A 15430-nucleotide genomic window follows, 5' to 3' on the forward strand; every position below is an offset into this window, starting at 1 on the left:
AGCTGCGAGTTACGGTTAGTGAAAGATTTCCCTCGTTTTTCAGCTACCCCGGTAAAATGAGGTCGTATTGAAATTTTTAGGACGTCAATTAAGGAGTATAATTAGTGATTTCTTAAAGTTTTAAAAGTAACTGCCTTTATTAGGACTTGAACGCTGCAACTCTCGACTTCCAAATCAGCTGATTTTGGAAGACGCGTTCACCACTAGACTAACCCAGTGAATTCTTTGGAAATCCTAACGCATATTAAAGAAACTACGCGACTTTAATACTCAGTAACCATGCCTATTATATATATATATATTTTAAATTTAAATAAATGCGGGGTCTTGTTTTTTTAGGAAACTGTAATTTATTAGCAGATTCATACTCGCGATCACATTGTACACTCAATCAGTACGACTTCTACTTATACTAGCAGTTCATTAACAACATCTGAAATCAGAGCCGCTGGATTACTCTGTTATTCGTTTTTTTAAGCATTTAAAATTATGTGTTCCTCCGATCGACTTAAGACTTTTTTCAGATCAGATATCAGTAATTTTGCACTATTATCAGTTGAATCGGTATCGCACATGGTGTCAAAATAATGTTATAACTCAAGTCGTACAGACAAAAACCAAGAATACACTACATTCACGTTCCAGTAAACCTATAAATATTGCATTAAACCTAAAAATATTACTTTTAATAACATTAGAGTTAATAAATAATACTAATGCAATAATACTAATGAACGCGAAAAAAAAAACAGTGATCAAATGAAAAGATCGACATTATTAATAGAAGCACAAAGCCATAACGTATATAAACTTTGATTACATCGACAACTACATGGCAAATTTATTATTCGATGACTAATATATGAGTAATGATTATAGTGTTGTATATAGATATGGCCGCGTTGTGGATTGGTACTGATACAAGGTACATGACTTGGCAAAATCATGACGAACTCACTAATACAAACGTAACCTTTGTTTATTTATACCTTTATTTAAGTAAATACAGTATAGCTGTTTTATTAATTTGTTATTGTTTTGTATGATATCAACATAATGGGTCACTGTAAATACTATGCATATTCGCACATACATGTATATAGCGCGCGTTCATTTAGATCCGTATCTAAATATAATAATTTATAATTATTGTTCCGTTCCACGTCGAGCCGTCCGGTGCAGCGATCTAGTGGGCGCTAGCGCTCACCGGAGAGTTAAGCCATACTAGCATTCTACGTTAGAATCCCGCGCAGTGCGGTCGCATTTTTCATTTCGTCCGGATGGACAATCTGTGTTACTCATAGTTACTAGCATTCGGCGCTCGAATCTGATTCAATGCGGTCACGTATCTTAGTTCGGATGGACTCCATTCTTTGTTCGGATTAACGTTAGTTTTAAGTTATACGTTTTGTTACAATTCATTTCATTAACTGTCAAGACGACAATCCATTAAACCATTATTCAACAAGCAACAAGGCGTTGTCTTCATTCATCACCTATGAACATACAGTCCAATTTCGCTCTAAAATCGACCAATTATCAATTAAACAACATTGTCCATTAATTTTTTTTTTTTTTTTTTTGCTTTCCGTCTTCTACAGTATAATGAATTCTGTGCGTTTAGTTGAACGCGTTACAAATGAAAATGATGCCATTTTGTTTTTCGGAGACATGTCATTCTATACAAGCCGTTTAGATGTCTACAGCAGTATGACATGATTTCACGAATGAATGGGCGGGGCCGGTAGAAATTCTCCAAACAAGGATGTAAAGAATCTAAACAGTTACGCCTACACAAATTTTTGACCAGTTCAAAATTACCTGTTGGGAAAATAATATACTTCATTTACGCTTGGACAAAGGGCTAACATCAGGAATACGAGACAGAGATCGACCGCAATAATTTTGTGGACTATGCACAAGGTTGTGCCCATAATATCTCATTAACAATCCGGCGGTAAACGGCGGAACTGATGCGTCAATTAAAATCGAGAGTATTTTCACGCAGCGAAAGCATAATTTTGGCCGTATACTGTCTCAGAAATAAGTCTCTGGTGGTTAAACCCTAATGCATTAATAAAAAATTGAATCCCGTTTTTAAGGCATTAGGAACATTATTTCGGACTAATGACCGACATATAGGAGAACTGTAAACCAGCCGGGAAACTATGTCCATCTAACAGTTAATCATTCGCAAAATAATGAAGACCCACAAACGAAAGCCCGTACACAATTATAAAAAATACAAGGAGATTAGCAAAACACCGTAATAAATGAATATAGATAGAGAAATTATAAATTTTTATCTTGCCGATTTCATGTTGGGTCGCTGTCATAGTTATCGCGATTTATTTCAGAAAAATCTCACCGGTATTGCCGATTATTAGCCCACTGAATAAACAGTAAATCAATATTTTAAATAATACATTTAATGAAAAAATGGATTAGCCAAAAAAAAAAAAAAAACATAATTTCAGATACCGTAACATATCGTACAACTGTTATTATGTTTAAGGAAACCGTAACATTTTTTATTCAATTTAATCAGAAGAAAATTAATTTGATTCACAAAATTTTCAATTACACGCAGTACATTACTCTATGAACCATGATTTAATTAAGGCAAACCAGTTGAAAAATTGACATTAGTGTGTTTTGACGCGTAACGAGTACCTATAAATATTACAAAAGTATAATAGCATTGTAAATTGTAGTACGCTTAAAAGAAATACAATACAATAAAATAAACAATAAAAAATCAACGAATCGAAAACAAAAGGAAAAAACGAAAAATGAAATACAATGTGGTACAATATAGCTGTCACAATAACACAAATTACGCGGAGAGCTAGATGTCGTACGATACCGATAAAATAATTTATCGAACTGCAAATCGAACAAGCTGCATCTGAGTGCGTTTGACCTTGAAGACGTACCTTTAATATGAAACGTTATCGGACCTCATCATTTAAACAATATTTTCCCGTAAAGTAACGCTGAATCAGGCGATAAAATATCGTACGTGGAGCCCTTTTCTTTTTCCTGTTTAGCCTCCAGGAATTACCATTCAGGTATTATTTTAAAGGATGAATGAGGATGATATGTACGAGTGTAAATGAAGTGTAGTCTTGTACAGTCTAAGTTCGACCGTTCCTGAGATGCGTGGTTAATTGAAACCCAACCACCAAAGAACACCGGTATCCACGATCTAGTATTCAAATCCGTGTAAAAATAACTGACTTTACTAGGATTTGAAAGCTGGAACTCTCGACTTCCAAATCAGCTGATTTGGGAAGACGCGTTCACCAGTAGACCAACCCGGTGGGTAAGAGCTGTATCACTAAACATCCTTCGTATATTAACACAAAGTATATACAAAACTTTAAAGATTTCTGCAAATACAAAAAAAAAAACCAGAGAAAAGGAAAGATATCTGTTCAATAATAATAGTTACATTTAAAACTGAAAAAAAAATCATCGACTTTTACATCCCCGTTTAGATAACGCTATAGCAGAGCTGTAGCTCTAAAAGGGAAAGTAATGTAATCAGTCCAATTTGAGCATGAGCGATTTTCACCGGATTTTAACGTTTTGACACCTAACCAACTCCAAAAAATGGATGGAAATTTTTCGAATGTTAATGTTCGTATGTACGTGTGCGTGTTCGTTGTTGTACTCTAAATAACTTTATATATCTCCAGAAGTACAGGACCGATTTTTAACCAAACATGGTCGCCATGTTTGGTCGCCAAACATAGTTGCCAACCAAATTATGTTTTTATACTCTAAATATTATTTATTTTATTTAATTAGGTTAATATTTCATAGGCTGCAGCATTGACGTGCTACCAACCTATGAATTGCTACTGGTAGAATCAAATAAATGAACAATATTTAAAGCGTAAAAAAGTAACTAGTCTGGTTGGGTCTCGAACTCGATCGCCCGGTTGACTCGGTACCTCGTACGTTAAGCCTCGCGGCTTCACCAGTTTGACAAACGTACAAGCGAAATATCTTCTATGTAAGTTGTGAAATTACATTAGTTAATACAGACTGTCGCCGCTAGTACCGCCGCACTCCGCGTATTAAATAAGGCATGCGCGCGCTTTAGTTAGAATTATTGAATTAAATAAACGAAAAAAATATTATATTTATATTGTCGCCGAATGGCTTCGACAGCACGTGGCACTTACTAACCTTATGGTAGCCCTGAAAAGGACCGTTGTCGTCGAATAGCTTCGACGGCTCGAAATTCATAACCTTGTGGTGGCCCTGAAAAGGGCCGTTTTTTGCGTTAGCTCTGTGAAGAGCTGTTGGGTTCAGAAGCTGGTCTCCGGCGAAGTCGGGGAGTTGCGGTTCATCCATTGAAGTCAGACCGGGCTTTCCCTCAGCGGCAGTTGGGTCCCCACTACAGCGTGGCAGTGGTGGTTCCCAGAGCCCAGCAGTGTCGGGTCGGCGTCGGCCGTCCTTCGCCGGCGCGGCCGAGGCGGTTCTCCCCACGCTGGGCTGGCTACTGCTGTTGAGTCTGCCGGCCAGGGCGGTTGAAGCCCGACGAGCTGGAATGGGAAGGTAACGTCCGCGTCCAGCGGCTCCCTCGGCGGGCCGGCCAGGCCTGCTGCTCTGGCGGGGATGTTGGTATCCGCCAGGAGGTTTCACGTTGAGGCGGCCTTCGCCGCCAAAACAGAAGAAAACCTTCTGTTTTCTTCCATCTTCTTTTTGGTATTTTCCAGGTAGTACTCGGCGATGAATTGAAAATTCATCGCCTTCCATTCCCTATCACCTAGTCTGGGTCCGCGGATGCACCCCACGCATACCCCGCTGAATCGTACGCCCACCTCACAAACCTCGAGGATCCTCAATGCGTCATCAAAACGTCCTGATCCAACCATCTGATGGACCCGAACGCCGACAGCAAAGAGACTGCCTCCCTGGCCCTGCACTTGTCCACGATTCGACCACCTAGCGACAGAATGTTTTTCGCCAGTTCCCCCGAAATTTTTTTTTTCAAGAATTCCATACTAATATTCCTTAATAGAACGTTTAATTCAAGTATGTACATAAAGTTATATCGGTAAAGGGTGCCATTGGTAATTCAATACAAAACAAAACCGATCTTAAAAATTCATAAACAAGAGAAAGAATGAAAATAAAAGTATTTTTAATAATGAAAGAATAATAATTAAAACTGAACCGGTTTAAATAATGTTATGATGGGTAACACTAAGTTTATTCAGTTCTACCTCAAATCACATAAAGCCACCACGGTTCAACGCGTGGAGTCGTTTTAGCCTTCTAACATTTTCACTATTGTCTAGAAGGTTAATAGGCCAAATAGTTCACTTGGTTGTTTAGCTGCAATTTATTCTCTGAACGGAATCGCTGTATTTCTTCTCCGACAAACGGTAAACCCAAATAATCGTGGATTTTGCAGTCTCTTACGAACTAAAAAACCCTCTATGACGCTCCTCAGTAATTTATTTCGAAATCGCTATATAATCTCGATGTTTCCGCTACTTGCTGAACCCAAAAGCTGAATCCCATAGTTCCCAATCGGCTTCACGACGATCGTGCACAAAAATTGTTTGTTGGGTAGTGAAAGCTGTGACCTCTTGCTTGGCAACTAGTATATTTCCTTAAATTTAATGTCCAATTATTTTCTATTTTCTTTTACATGGACCTTCTACGTTAGACGACGATCAAGTTGAAGACCAATGTACCGTACAAATATGAGCATGTGATATGAGAACGCCATCGAGATGGACCTGTGGGCGGGCTCCTCTCCTCATTGCGAATATCACATAACTCAACTTCGTTTGATTAACCCTATCTTCCATCTTGATCGCTACCTGTTGATTTGATCCAATTCAGATTGTACAGAGTGATTTTTTAGTCCTGTTACCCAATCGTTAATGTCTGGTAATTTTTTTCTAAGAAAGGGAAATTTTGTTTTGTGACACGAAGTTGGTAGCGCTAATCAACCGTATACGGCAGTGTGAGTTGATTCTCCTTGAGCTGTGTAAACTTGTGCCCCTTCCGGTCGTGTTACGAACAGAATGTCTTTTACCACAGAACAACGAGTTTTCATTCTGGAACGATATTTTGCTATGAAATCGTACACAAGTGAAAAAGAAAGATTTCAAATTAAATTTGTTGGTGTTCCTCCGACAGAAAAAATGTCAATTTCTAGGCTAGCAAACCGATTTCGAGAGACAGGTAGTTTTGTGACAGAAAATGTAGCGGTCAACCGACTCGCTTGACAGATGACGTTTAAGAGAATGTGAAAACAAGATCGCTCAATTTTCCACGGAAAAGTTTACGAAAACTTTCCACGCAAGTCGGTTTGTCATATTTAAGTGTTCAGAAAGCCGCTAAAAAATTGAAATTGTATCCGTATCGCGTACGATAAGTCCAAGAGCTTCAGCCTCCAGATTTAAACAAGCGATTGCAATATTGCTGTTGGTTTAGGTCTCTCATAAACGATAACGGAATCAAATTTTTAAACACAGTGTTCTTTAGTAATGAAGGTTGGATCCATCTCGATGGTTATGTGAACAGTCAAAACTGTCAAATTTGGGCGGTTTAAAATCCTAACGCTTTACAAGACAAATCTTTGCATCCTGAAGAAATTGGTGTGTGGTGTGCGATATCTCGTCATCGTATAGTCGGACCCGTATTCTTCGAACAGACAGTAAACGGTGAAGTATACATGAATATTGTGCGCCAATTTGTGTCCCTCCTGGAGCCTCAAGAACGGTATTGCCGGTTTCAGCAAGACGGCGCTACATGCCACACGTCTCGAGAAATCGTGGATTTTCTGCAACAGCTCTTTGATGATCGAATAATAAGCAAGGGCTTATGGCCTCCAAGGTCCCCAGACCTCACATCTCCTGATTACTTTTTGCGGGGCTATATTAAGTCCGAAGCCTTCAAAAATAATCCTCACAGTATTGATGAACTTAAAAGTCAATATTACATATTTAATCGCGAATATTTCCAATGCAACTCTTAAAAAGGTTTCTGCTAATGTGCTGAAAAGAGTCCGTGCGTATATAACCGCAAGGGGTGGGCATTTCGGGTATATTCTTTAACAATTATGTAAGTAATAGCTTTTTATTAAATCTCTTTTGTAAGTAGCAAATACATATTCCACCTAAATTTCCCTTTCTTAAATTACATTTAAAATTGGGTAACAGGACTAAAAAATCACTCTGTAGTTTACTTGAAGCTACAGTTGGGTTAACGTTGACAGCCAGGTTAGCCGTATTATCGGCAAATGAAGCAACAGTGATATAGTCCGCGGTCGGGAGGTCCGCTGTGAAGGTATAATATAAAACAGGTTCTAAAACCGATCCTTGAGGAACACCCGATTTAACCGTCAAAGAATACAGACAACTCCTTATAATACTTTACTCGTCCAGGTAACTATGTAAAGCTAAGTAATATGGCTGAGGTAGACTCTTTTCCAACTTTTATAACAGGACAGGCAGCCAGACCTAAATTTTATATTAATTGTATTTTTATTATAATTTATTCAGTTTTTTTTTTACAGGTATCGAAGAGGTTGCTGATTATTTTAAATGGCTTGGAGTAGGAGCTGTATGGTTAAATCCCATATATAAATCGCCTATGGTAGATTTTGGTTACGATGTTTCAAATTTCACCCAAATTCACAAACAATTTGGAACTATTAATGATCTTAAAAGTCTAGCAAAAAAACTGGAAAGTTTAGGTAAGTAATTTTACGATAAGTATATCTTTTTATTCTATTCAGGTCTAATTTAAAAGTTCATTTCTAAACACGCTGTGTTAAAATTTTATTTGTACATATTTTGAATGTCGGGGAAAAAGTAACAAATATGAAGATCAAGATTGAAAGATTACCTCAGCACACTAAACGACATTAACGTAACCTTGATCCGTAAATTGCCTAGGATACATTATTTATTATTACGCGTTTTATCCTATTAAACAAAAAACCACTTCTTGAACCACAAACACAATACTAAACCCATTATTCGAACTGATAGACCTTAATCCTTTTTGTTAATTAAATTATAGCGTATCGTTACTTTAATTCTTACGAGATTGTGGAGGCTTATTTTATTCGAGGCCCTTAGGCAGCTGCATTACTTGTTCGTGTAGTAAGTATACTGAAGCTTCCTACATATACGGATACTGACACAAGAATTGTTAATTAGAATACTGAAAAACCTGTAGTGTAAAAACATAACCGGTTTGGTAGTAAATCAACCTACCGGAAAAGCAATTTTCTGTTGTTAATTGAACTTCATTTTCAAGTTCAGTGTTCAAAAAGTGACGCAAAAATGAGTAAGTACCAATAGTTTTTAAACCCACCGGGTTGGTCTAGTGGTGAACGCGTCTTCCCAAATCAGCTGATTTGGAAGTAGAGAGTTCCAGAGTTCAAGTCCTAGTAAAGTCAGTTATTTTTACACGGATTTGAATACTAGATCGTGAATATCGGTGTTCTTTGGTGGTTGGGTTTTCAATTAACCACACATCTCAGAAATGGTCGAACTGAGAATGTACAAGACTACACTTCATTTACACTCATACATGTCATCCTTATTCATCCTCTGAAGTATTATCTGAACGGTAGTTACCGGAGGCTAAACAGGAAATAGAAAAGAAATAGTTTTTAAAAGTGGCCTCTATTATGAGATTCACATAATTAAATAGGACGTTGCATGCTCTTAAACACATGTTGCAACGTTTTGTGAGGAATTGCAGCGACATATCGTTCGATTACGATCTGCAATTTGGGAATGGTGTGAGGATGAATATTGTAAGCAGCATCATTAAGATATCCCCACAAGAAAAGGACAGGAGAGGATAAATCAGGAGACCAAGGGGGACCTTCGAAATCGCTTGTCCGTGAAAACACTGATCAAAGAAAGTCTAGTGTTGTCGACTGCATGAAGCGTAGCACTGTTCTGCTGAAAACGCGTGTACTCCACCCAATCTGCATGTATAGTATTTACAAATTGTTGCACTATCTGTATGTTACGCGCGCTATTCAGTGTGCCATTAAAGAATATCATGAAGATTCATCTACGTAATATTACACACCAAACACCCACTTTTCATCCGTGCAGAGGAGACTCGTGCAGCTGATGTGAAATTTCCGTACACCAAAGCGTCAATTCTATGCATTCACGTAACCATCAAGGTGGAATCATGCGTTGTCAAACCAAAAAGAATCATGGAATTCATCCCCGTCTGGGGTTAAAGATGATATGAACCGCTGACAGAAAGCTACACATTTTGTCTGCAGTTAGCAATTCGTGATGAACATGAATTCTGTACGGATGCATCTTTAAACGTTTGCGCGATGCCGTGTAGCCACTACCGACGGAGAGACCGCACTGGTTAGTTAAGTGTCGCATCGCACATACTTGTTGGGAATAATAGAGAATATGCGGCTTGCATGTCGATCAACTTTTCTGGTGTTAGCACTTTCGGTCGACCACTTTTGGCTGCATCTGCTACATTCAGTGTCTCTTCGAAATTGTCGTATGCCGATTGATGGAGGACTTGTTTGGTGTATCCACACCATTCTTTGAAGGCATTCTGGGTTTGGGGATAATTGGTACATCTAATGTACTGGAAGACAATGAATATTTTCTATTGCATTGTGTAACACATTTTTCCTCAATTAAACGTACAAAAAAAGAAGGAAACCTTCTTACATAAGGTTGTGTCACTTTTTGAACATTGTTTTACATTTACGTTATAATTTACTTGAAATTTTTTTATTGATTTATTATTGTCAGTTTTATAGTATTTTATACAAACACATACATTTTTTAATTTTGTCCCTCAGCAAAAATAACCAGTTTTTATAGCAATACTAATTATAAGATTACTAATCCTAATTATAGCAATAGTAATTATAATTTTATAAGACTAAACTGGGCAGATTATTTGATCATAATTTTTTTTTAGGGACATTTTTAGGGACTAGGGACATTTAACATTTAATGTTCAATGCTCGAAAAAAAAACAAACCTGTGATAGCATTAATATTCTTTTTTCAAACACGGAAATGTTACTAAATGTCTTAATAGGCTTTTTAAAGAAAACTAGCCATTTCAACCGCATTATAAAAAAAAACCGAACATTTGATTAATAAAAAATGGAAAACATTCCAAATGTAGCAAATATAATAGTATTTAAAAAACCTCGCTTTTTTTCTACTACATTTACTACATTTGTTACGTCTCATTCTAGTGATGGTCAAATATTTAAACGGAAGATTCTTAAGGTAAGATGATCTTTTCCTTATTGTTCTAAACCAAGAATAAACCGTAAATGACAACAATCAAAACAAATTTAATAAGATTGATTTTACAACTGTTGAAGTGAACTACTGGAGTGATAGAAGATACTTTCCTTATATCTTAAAGTTCAAAACAGAATAGTAAAATATAAATAGAAATTATTAATATTTTTACTAAATACCGAATGTTTAAAAATGAATATCGGGGTTCTAAAGTTATATAATATAAGTTTTACTTACGTTGATAAGTTATACGTGAAATAAAAGAGCAAATCAAACACTTTTTTCTACAAGTATTCAATTTGAGCAACATTCATAACACAGCACACATCCAGCCGATGTGAGCGTTCATCCCATACTTTAGTCTACAAGTCTGGATTATTAATTCGACAACTGCTTCTTCAATCTTGTGTCTCAAGTCGGATAAGTAAGCAGATAACAGTGATCCTTTTCAAACCCTGAAAAAAAAAATCACACAAGGTAAGAACGTGGAGGACTCAGCAAACAATCTCTATCATCTGATTGCCGACGACCGATCCAACGGTCGTGGAGAATTTCATTCAACCGATCACTTACAGCGTTATACCAACGAAGAGGCGCATCAACTTGTTGCCAAATAAAGATCTATGATTCTAATTGAAGTTGAGAAAGGAGCCGTAGTTGTAGAATATCAAAATAGTTCGTTCGAGATACATTTGTTTCCGCGAAAAAAAAAAAACGGCCCGTAAACATACCGTTGGGATACGAGAAAAAAACATTCAGTTTTGGAAAGTCTCGTTCACGCTGTCATATTTCGTGAGGATTTTCCTATCTCCAGATAAGTACATTATCAGTGTTTTTACTTTTCGATTACCACAGGCACACTACATAAATAAGTAGGTAGGTAGGTAGGGCTCAGATAAGTACATTATGAGTGTTTTACTTTTCTATTAACGTGAAATGTTGATTTGTTATTGAAATATGACACCGATAAAGAAACTTTTCATCGTCACGAAGTATCATTTCATTTACCAAGCTAGCACGCAAACCATAATCTGTATGCTTTAGAACTTGTAAACGATATGGACGTAGTTGTAAGCGTGTTTTTAAAACTCTACACAAAGACGTATTTTTTCCATCCAGCCACTCCAGCCTCCGCCCATCTCTCCTGCCAGATTCTATGTATGTTTTTCCTGACTTCATTTTCTGCTCTCCCTAAAAACCTGTCGGTTCTATATCTGGCGATAAGGTCAATCGGTAACATTCCCGAGAGCACACAGAGGGCCTCGTAAGAAACAGTTCTATAGACAGATACTACTCCCAGTAGTATCCCCCTGTGTGCTCTCTTCTACCTGTCTCTATTTCTGCTAATAGTGGGAGCACAACTCCATGCCGGCACGGCATACATCATTGTTGACACTACGGTTGTCGCTAAAACTCTTCTTTTTGACGCCCGAGGAGCGCTCTGCTTTGACAAAATTATATTTAGGCATTTAGTCAGTTTCTCCGCACTCTGACAGACACTTAGTACCTGCTCAGTAAATCTGCAGTTTTTCTGTAAGATGACTCCAAGATAATTTAATACTGTTACTTCCTCAATATTATAGTCTCCAATTCGTATATCAGACTGATAATTCGCTTCAAGGCTTCGTAACGGATTTCCTAGGACTACGCGCAAAATAATCTGTTACACATTCAACATTGCCTTCGGACACTCTCGATCGTCCTGTACTCTTTCCTTTATAAATACAGCCAGCGGTTTCACATTGTTTTACCATCTACGAATATTATTGACACTTGTGGAATCACAACGGACCGTACGTGAAACGATAATTACACATTCACAATTAGCAAATTGCAAAACATATAACTTTTCTATTAACGCCATCTTTTCTACTAACGCTTTCAAGCGGAAGGTACAGGAAACAGTTTATGAGCTTCGGTACAGATAAAACTGTTCGAGTTGCTTTTTCATCTCATATATAATTAATCAATATACCTGAAACTCGGGAAATATTACATAGCTTTAAAAATTGCATTTTCATTTTGGAACATACTGTATAACGGAAGGATGTAAGTAGATATGAAAATGATTAATAACAGAGGTATTTTTATTCATTTATTTTTAGGAATAAAATTGATTCTTGATTTTGTTCCAAATCATACCAGCGATCAAAGTGTATGGTTTAAAAAATCTGTACATGGAATAGAACCATATACTGAATATTATGTCTGGAAAGAACCAAAAGGAACCGATGAAAATGGAAAACCAATACCACCGAACAATTGGGTAAGTTTAAATTTAATAAAATTATTTTTAGATCTATTTTATAAATATTTTTATACCGATTTATTTTTAATACTGATACTCGAGTAAATATCGTCCCCTCTTTACAATGCAGCAATTTCATTAAACATACAGTAACTTGCAAAATTAAATAACCCCAGATTTGAATTATTTAAATAAAAGCTGACAAAACAGTTGTAGGACTTTCCCGTCATGGGAATTTAGCCGCGTTACGGGAAATTTCTACAGCTGCGGGTTATCTCTGACACACACACACACACACCTTAATTTAAAATATTAATAATTTTATTTAAATATAATATTTTTTCGTTTATTTAATTCAATGATTTTAACTAAAGCACGCGCATAACGTATTTAATTCGTGGGTGTAACGTTACTAACGGCGACGGTTGGCACTAACTAAATTAATGTAAATTTACAGCTAACATGGAACAAATTCGCTTGTACGGTCAGCATACTGGTATAGCCGCGAGGCTTAGTGCACCAGATACAGAGTCGACACGGCTAGACCGAGTTACTTTAATAACACTTAAAAATATTATTCATTTATTTAATTCTACCGTTCACTTGTGATTCCATATTATAGCAGACCAACCGGGCTCCGTGGCGCGAGCGGTAGCGTCTCGGCCTTTCATCCGGGAGTTCCCGGTTTCGAATCCCGGTCAGGCATGGCATTTTTACGCACGCTAAAAATCATTCATCTGATCCTATGAAGCTATATCTAACGGTGGACTCGGAGATTAAACGAAAAAAACATACCAGACGACTACAATAAGATTTTTTTTGAAAATATTGTTACTTTTTAATATTTAACAAATGTGGTTAAGAAAAATATGGCCTTAATTAAATGAAATCTCCACTTACTGATGGTGACCTTACTCTACAGCCTCAACCCCTTGACCTTTTATGTTGAAAATTTAATGCCATCAATGCCCCACATATAGACGTAATCTAAACAATTTTGATCAAAATCGGTCCGGTAGATCTGGAAATATAAGGTGATTTAGAAGCCAAGCCGAACACACATACACGCGTGCGCGTACATACGATTATCCGGAAAATTTCCATCCCGTTTTTTTGGGTTGTTTAGGTATCGAAACGTCAAGATCCGGTGAAAACCGGATACGCTCAAATTGGACCGATTACAATACTTTCTACTCTAAAGCTATACCTCTGCTCCAGCGCTATCTAGACGGGAAAGATTATTCTTGATCTGTTTCAGTACTTATTTATCGTGTAAATTAATATAAATTAAAGCAAGTTTACTATTATTTAATTAATAAAATACTTTAATAAAAGCATAAATTTACTGCAATTGAACTTTTTTCTTATTTCTTAATTGATATTTAACCTATAACGTCTTGTAAATAGGACAAACCAGAAGCTAATGTGAAAAAAGGATTTTACGTTGGGTTTTTCTCACGTTTCAAAATTGTAATCTAAATACCAAAAATAAAATTGTCGGCTAAGTAATTTTAAAGTAACTTACGTTTTTCTCTTAATTTATCTTTGTTTTGATAAATAATCTTTATTAAAAATATTGTTACGTAATACAGTACTTTATTAAATTAAATATTACCAAAACATTTTAGTAGAGACGTATAAAATTAAAATTTATTTTAGCGGTATGGGATTTCGGTTTGACTAACCTCTCTCTCACTTACAAAAAAAAAGGAAGAATAATCATATCTAGAATGTCATTAGATGTAAAAATATTACTAAACCTCAATTAAAATACGTTAGAGTGGAAAAAATAACTAAAAACATCTTCAATTAATTTATTTTGTTATGATCAATGGTTTTTTTTCCAGATATCGGCGTTTGATGTAGACCCAGCGTGGACTTATAATGAAAAAAGAAAAAAATTTTATCTGCATCATTTCCATTCCAAAATGCCCGATTTAAATTATAAATCTCCTCATGTAAGAAAAGAAATGGAGGTAAGAAAAACATTATTATATTAATAATATACAGGCTGTCCCATATAAAACGCAACCCATCAATCACTCTTCCATTTAATTTCAAAAGTCAAGCTTACTCCCCTACTCGTTACAGAAATGGACTCGTCCAACATCTGAACATCGCGGCAACGCAGTAGAACACTACCGATAGTAACAACAATGCAATCATAACGTTCAGTATATTGCTAGAGATAAGATGGTGTTTTCGCTAGATGAACGTGCTTTTATTGTAGAGTCGTACTTCAGTACGAAATCAGCGTCGCAGTGCAAGATTTGTTTCGCCATAAGTACCCGGATAAACCGGCTCCTAACAAAACATCAGTATTAAGGTTAGTTGCAAAATTTAGAGAGACCGGTTCTGTTAATAACAAGGAACACAAAAGATCTGCGTCAGTGTTGAATACAGATACAGTCGCTGAAATCAAAGACCGATTACTCTCCTCGCCAAATAAATCGATCAGACGTTTGTCTGCTGAAATTAATTTGTCTAAATCGACTGTTCATCGGGCGACCAAACAATTACACTTACGACCTTATCGCATTCATTAAATATCGGGTTTATATACCGCCGTAGCCTGCTTATTTTGGTGAGCTAAGACCTCATTTTAACGCCACAGCTGCAGAGGTAACGCCCGACTTACTGGATACAGTCTGGAATGATATCGACTTCAGATGGGATGTACGAGGTGCGACAATAAAGTAATGAGATTGATTTTTCTTTGCAAGATGTGGCAACCCTGCAGCTTGCGTAGGCACACCATCTTTGACCTTGGTCTATAAGCTACTTCTAGTCCAAGCGGCACATTGAGCCGCTTGGACGAGAGCAACTGCTAACCGTCACCAAGCGGTTGCAGCAACTGCAACCGCTTGGACTATAAGTAGCTT

The 15430-nt window shown here is 36.8% G+C and overlaps 1 protein-coding gene and 1 long non-coding RNA gene across 3 annotated transcripts in view; one reads left to right on the forward strand and one right to left on the reverse strand.

The window, feature by feature from the left end:
- LOC142333411 (uncharacterized) overlaps positions 1-15430 on the reverse strand; it is a 107487-nt gene that overhangs the window by 54651 nt on the left and 37406 nt on the right. Inside the window, exon 2 of the long non-coding RNA XR_012758596.1 lies at positions 10538-10755. This is a non-coding gene — a long non-coding RNA (uncharacterized LOC142333411). The remainder of the gene's footprint in view (positions 1-10537; positions 10756-15430) is intronic.
- Positions 1-15430, forward strand: part of LOC142333409 (maltase 2-like) — a 77387-nt gene that overhangs the window by 19036 nt on the left and 42921 nt on the right. For both annotated transcript variants that reach the window (XM_075380460.1, XM_075380459.1), the window contains exons 2-4: positions 7550-7729; positions 12406-12566; positions 14396-14524. In XM_075380460.1, coding sequence (XP_075236575.1) covers positions 7550-7729; positions 12406-12566; positions 14396-14524 — 470 coding nt within the window. The remainder of the gene's footprint in view (positions 1-7549; positions 7730-12405; positions 12567-14395; positions 14525-15430) is intronic.

This window comes from Lycorma delicatula, chromosome 12, assembly GCF_047948215.1.
Source record: "Lycorma delicatula isolate Av1 chromosome 12, ASM4794821v1, whole genome shotgun sequence".
Classification (NCBI taxonomy): Eukaryota; Metazoa; Arthropoda; class Insecta; order Hemiptera; family Fulgoridae; genus Lycorma; species Lycorma delicatula.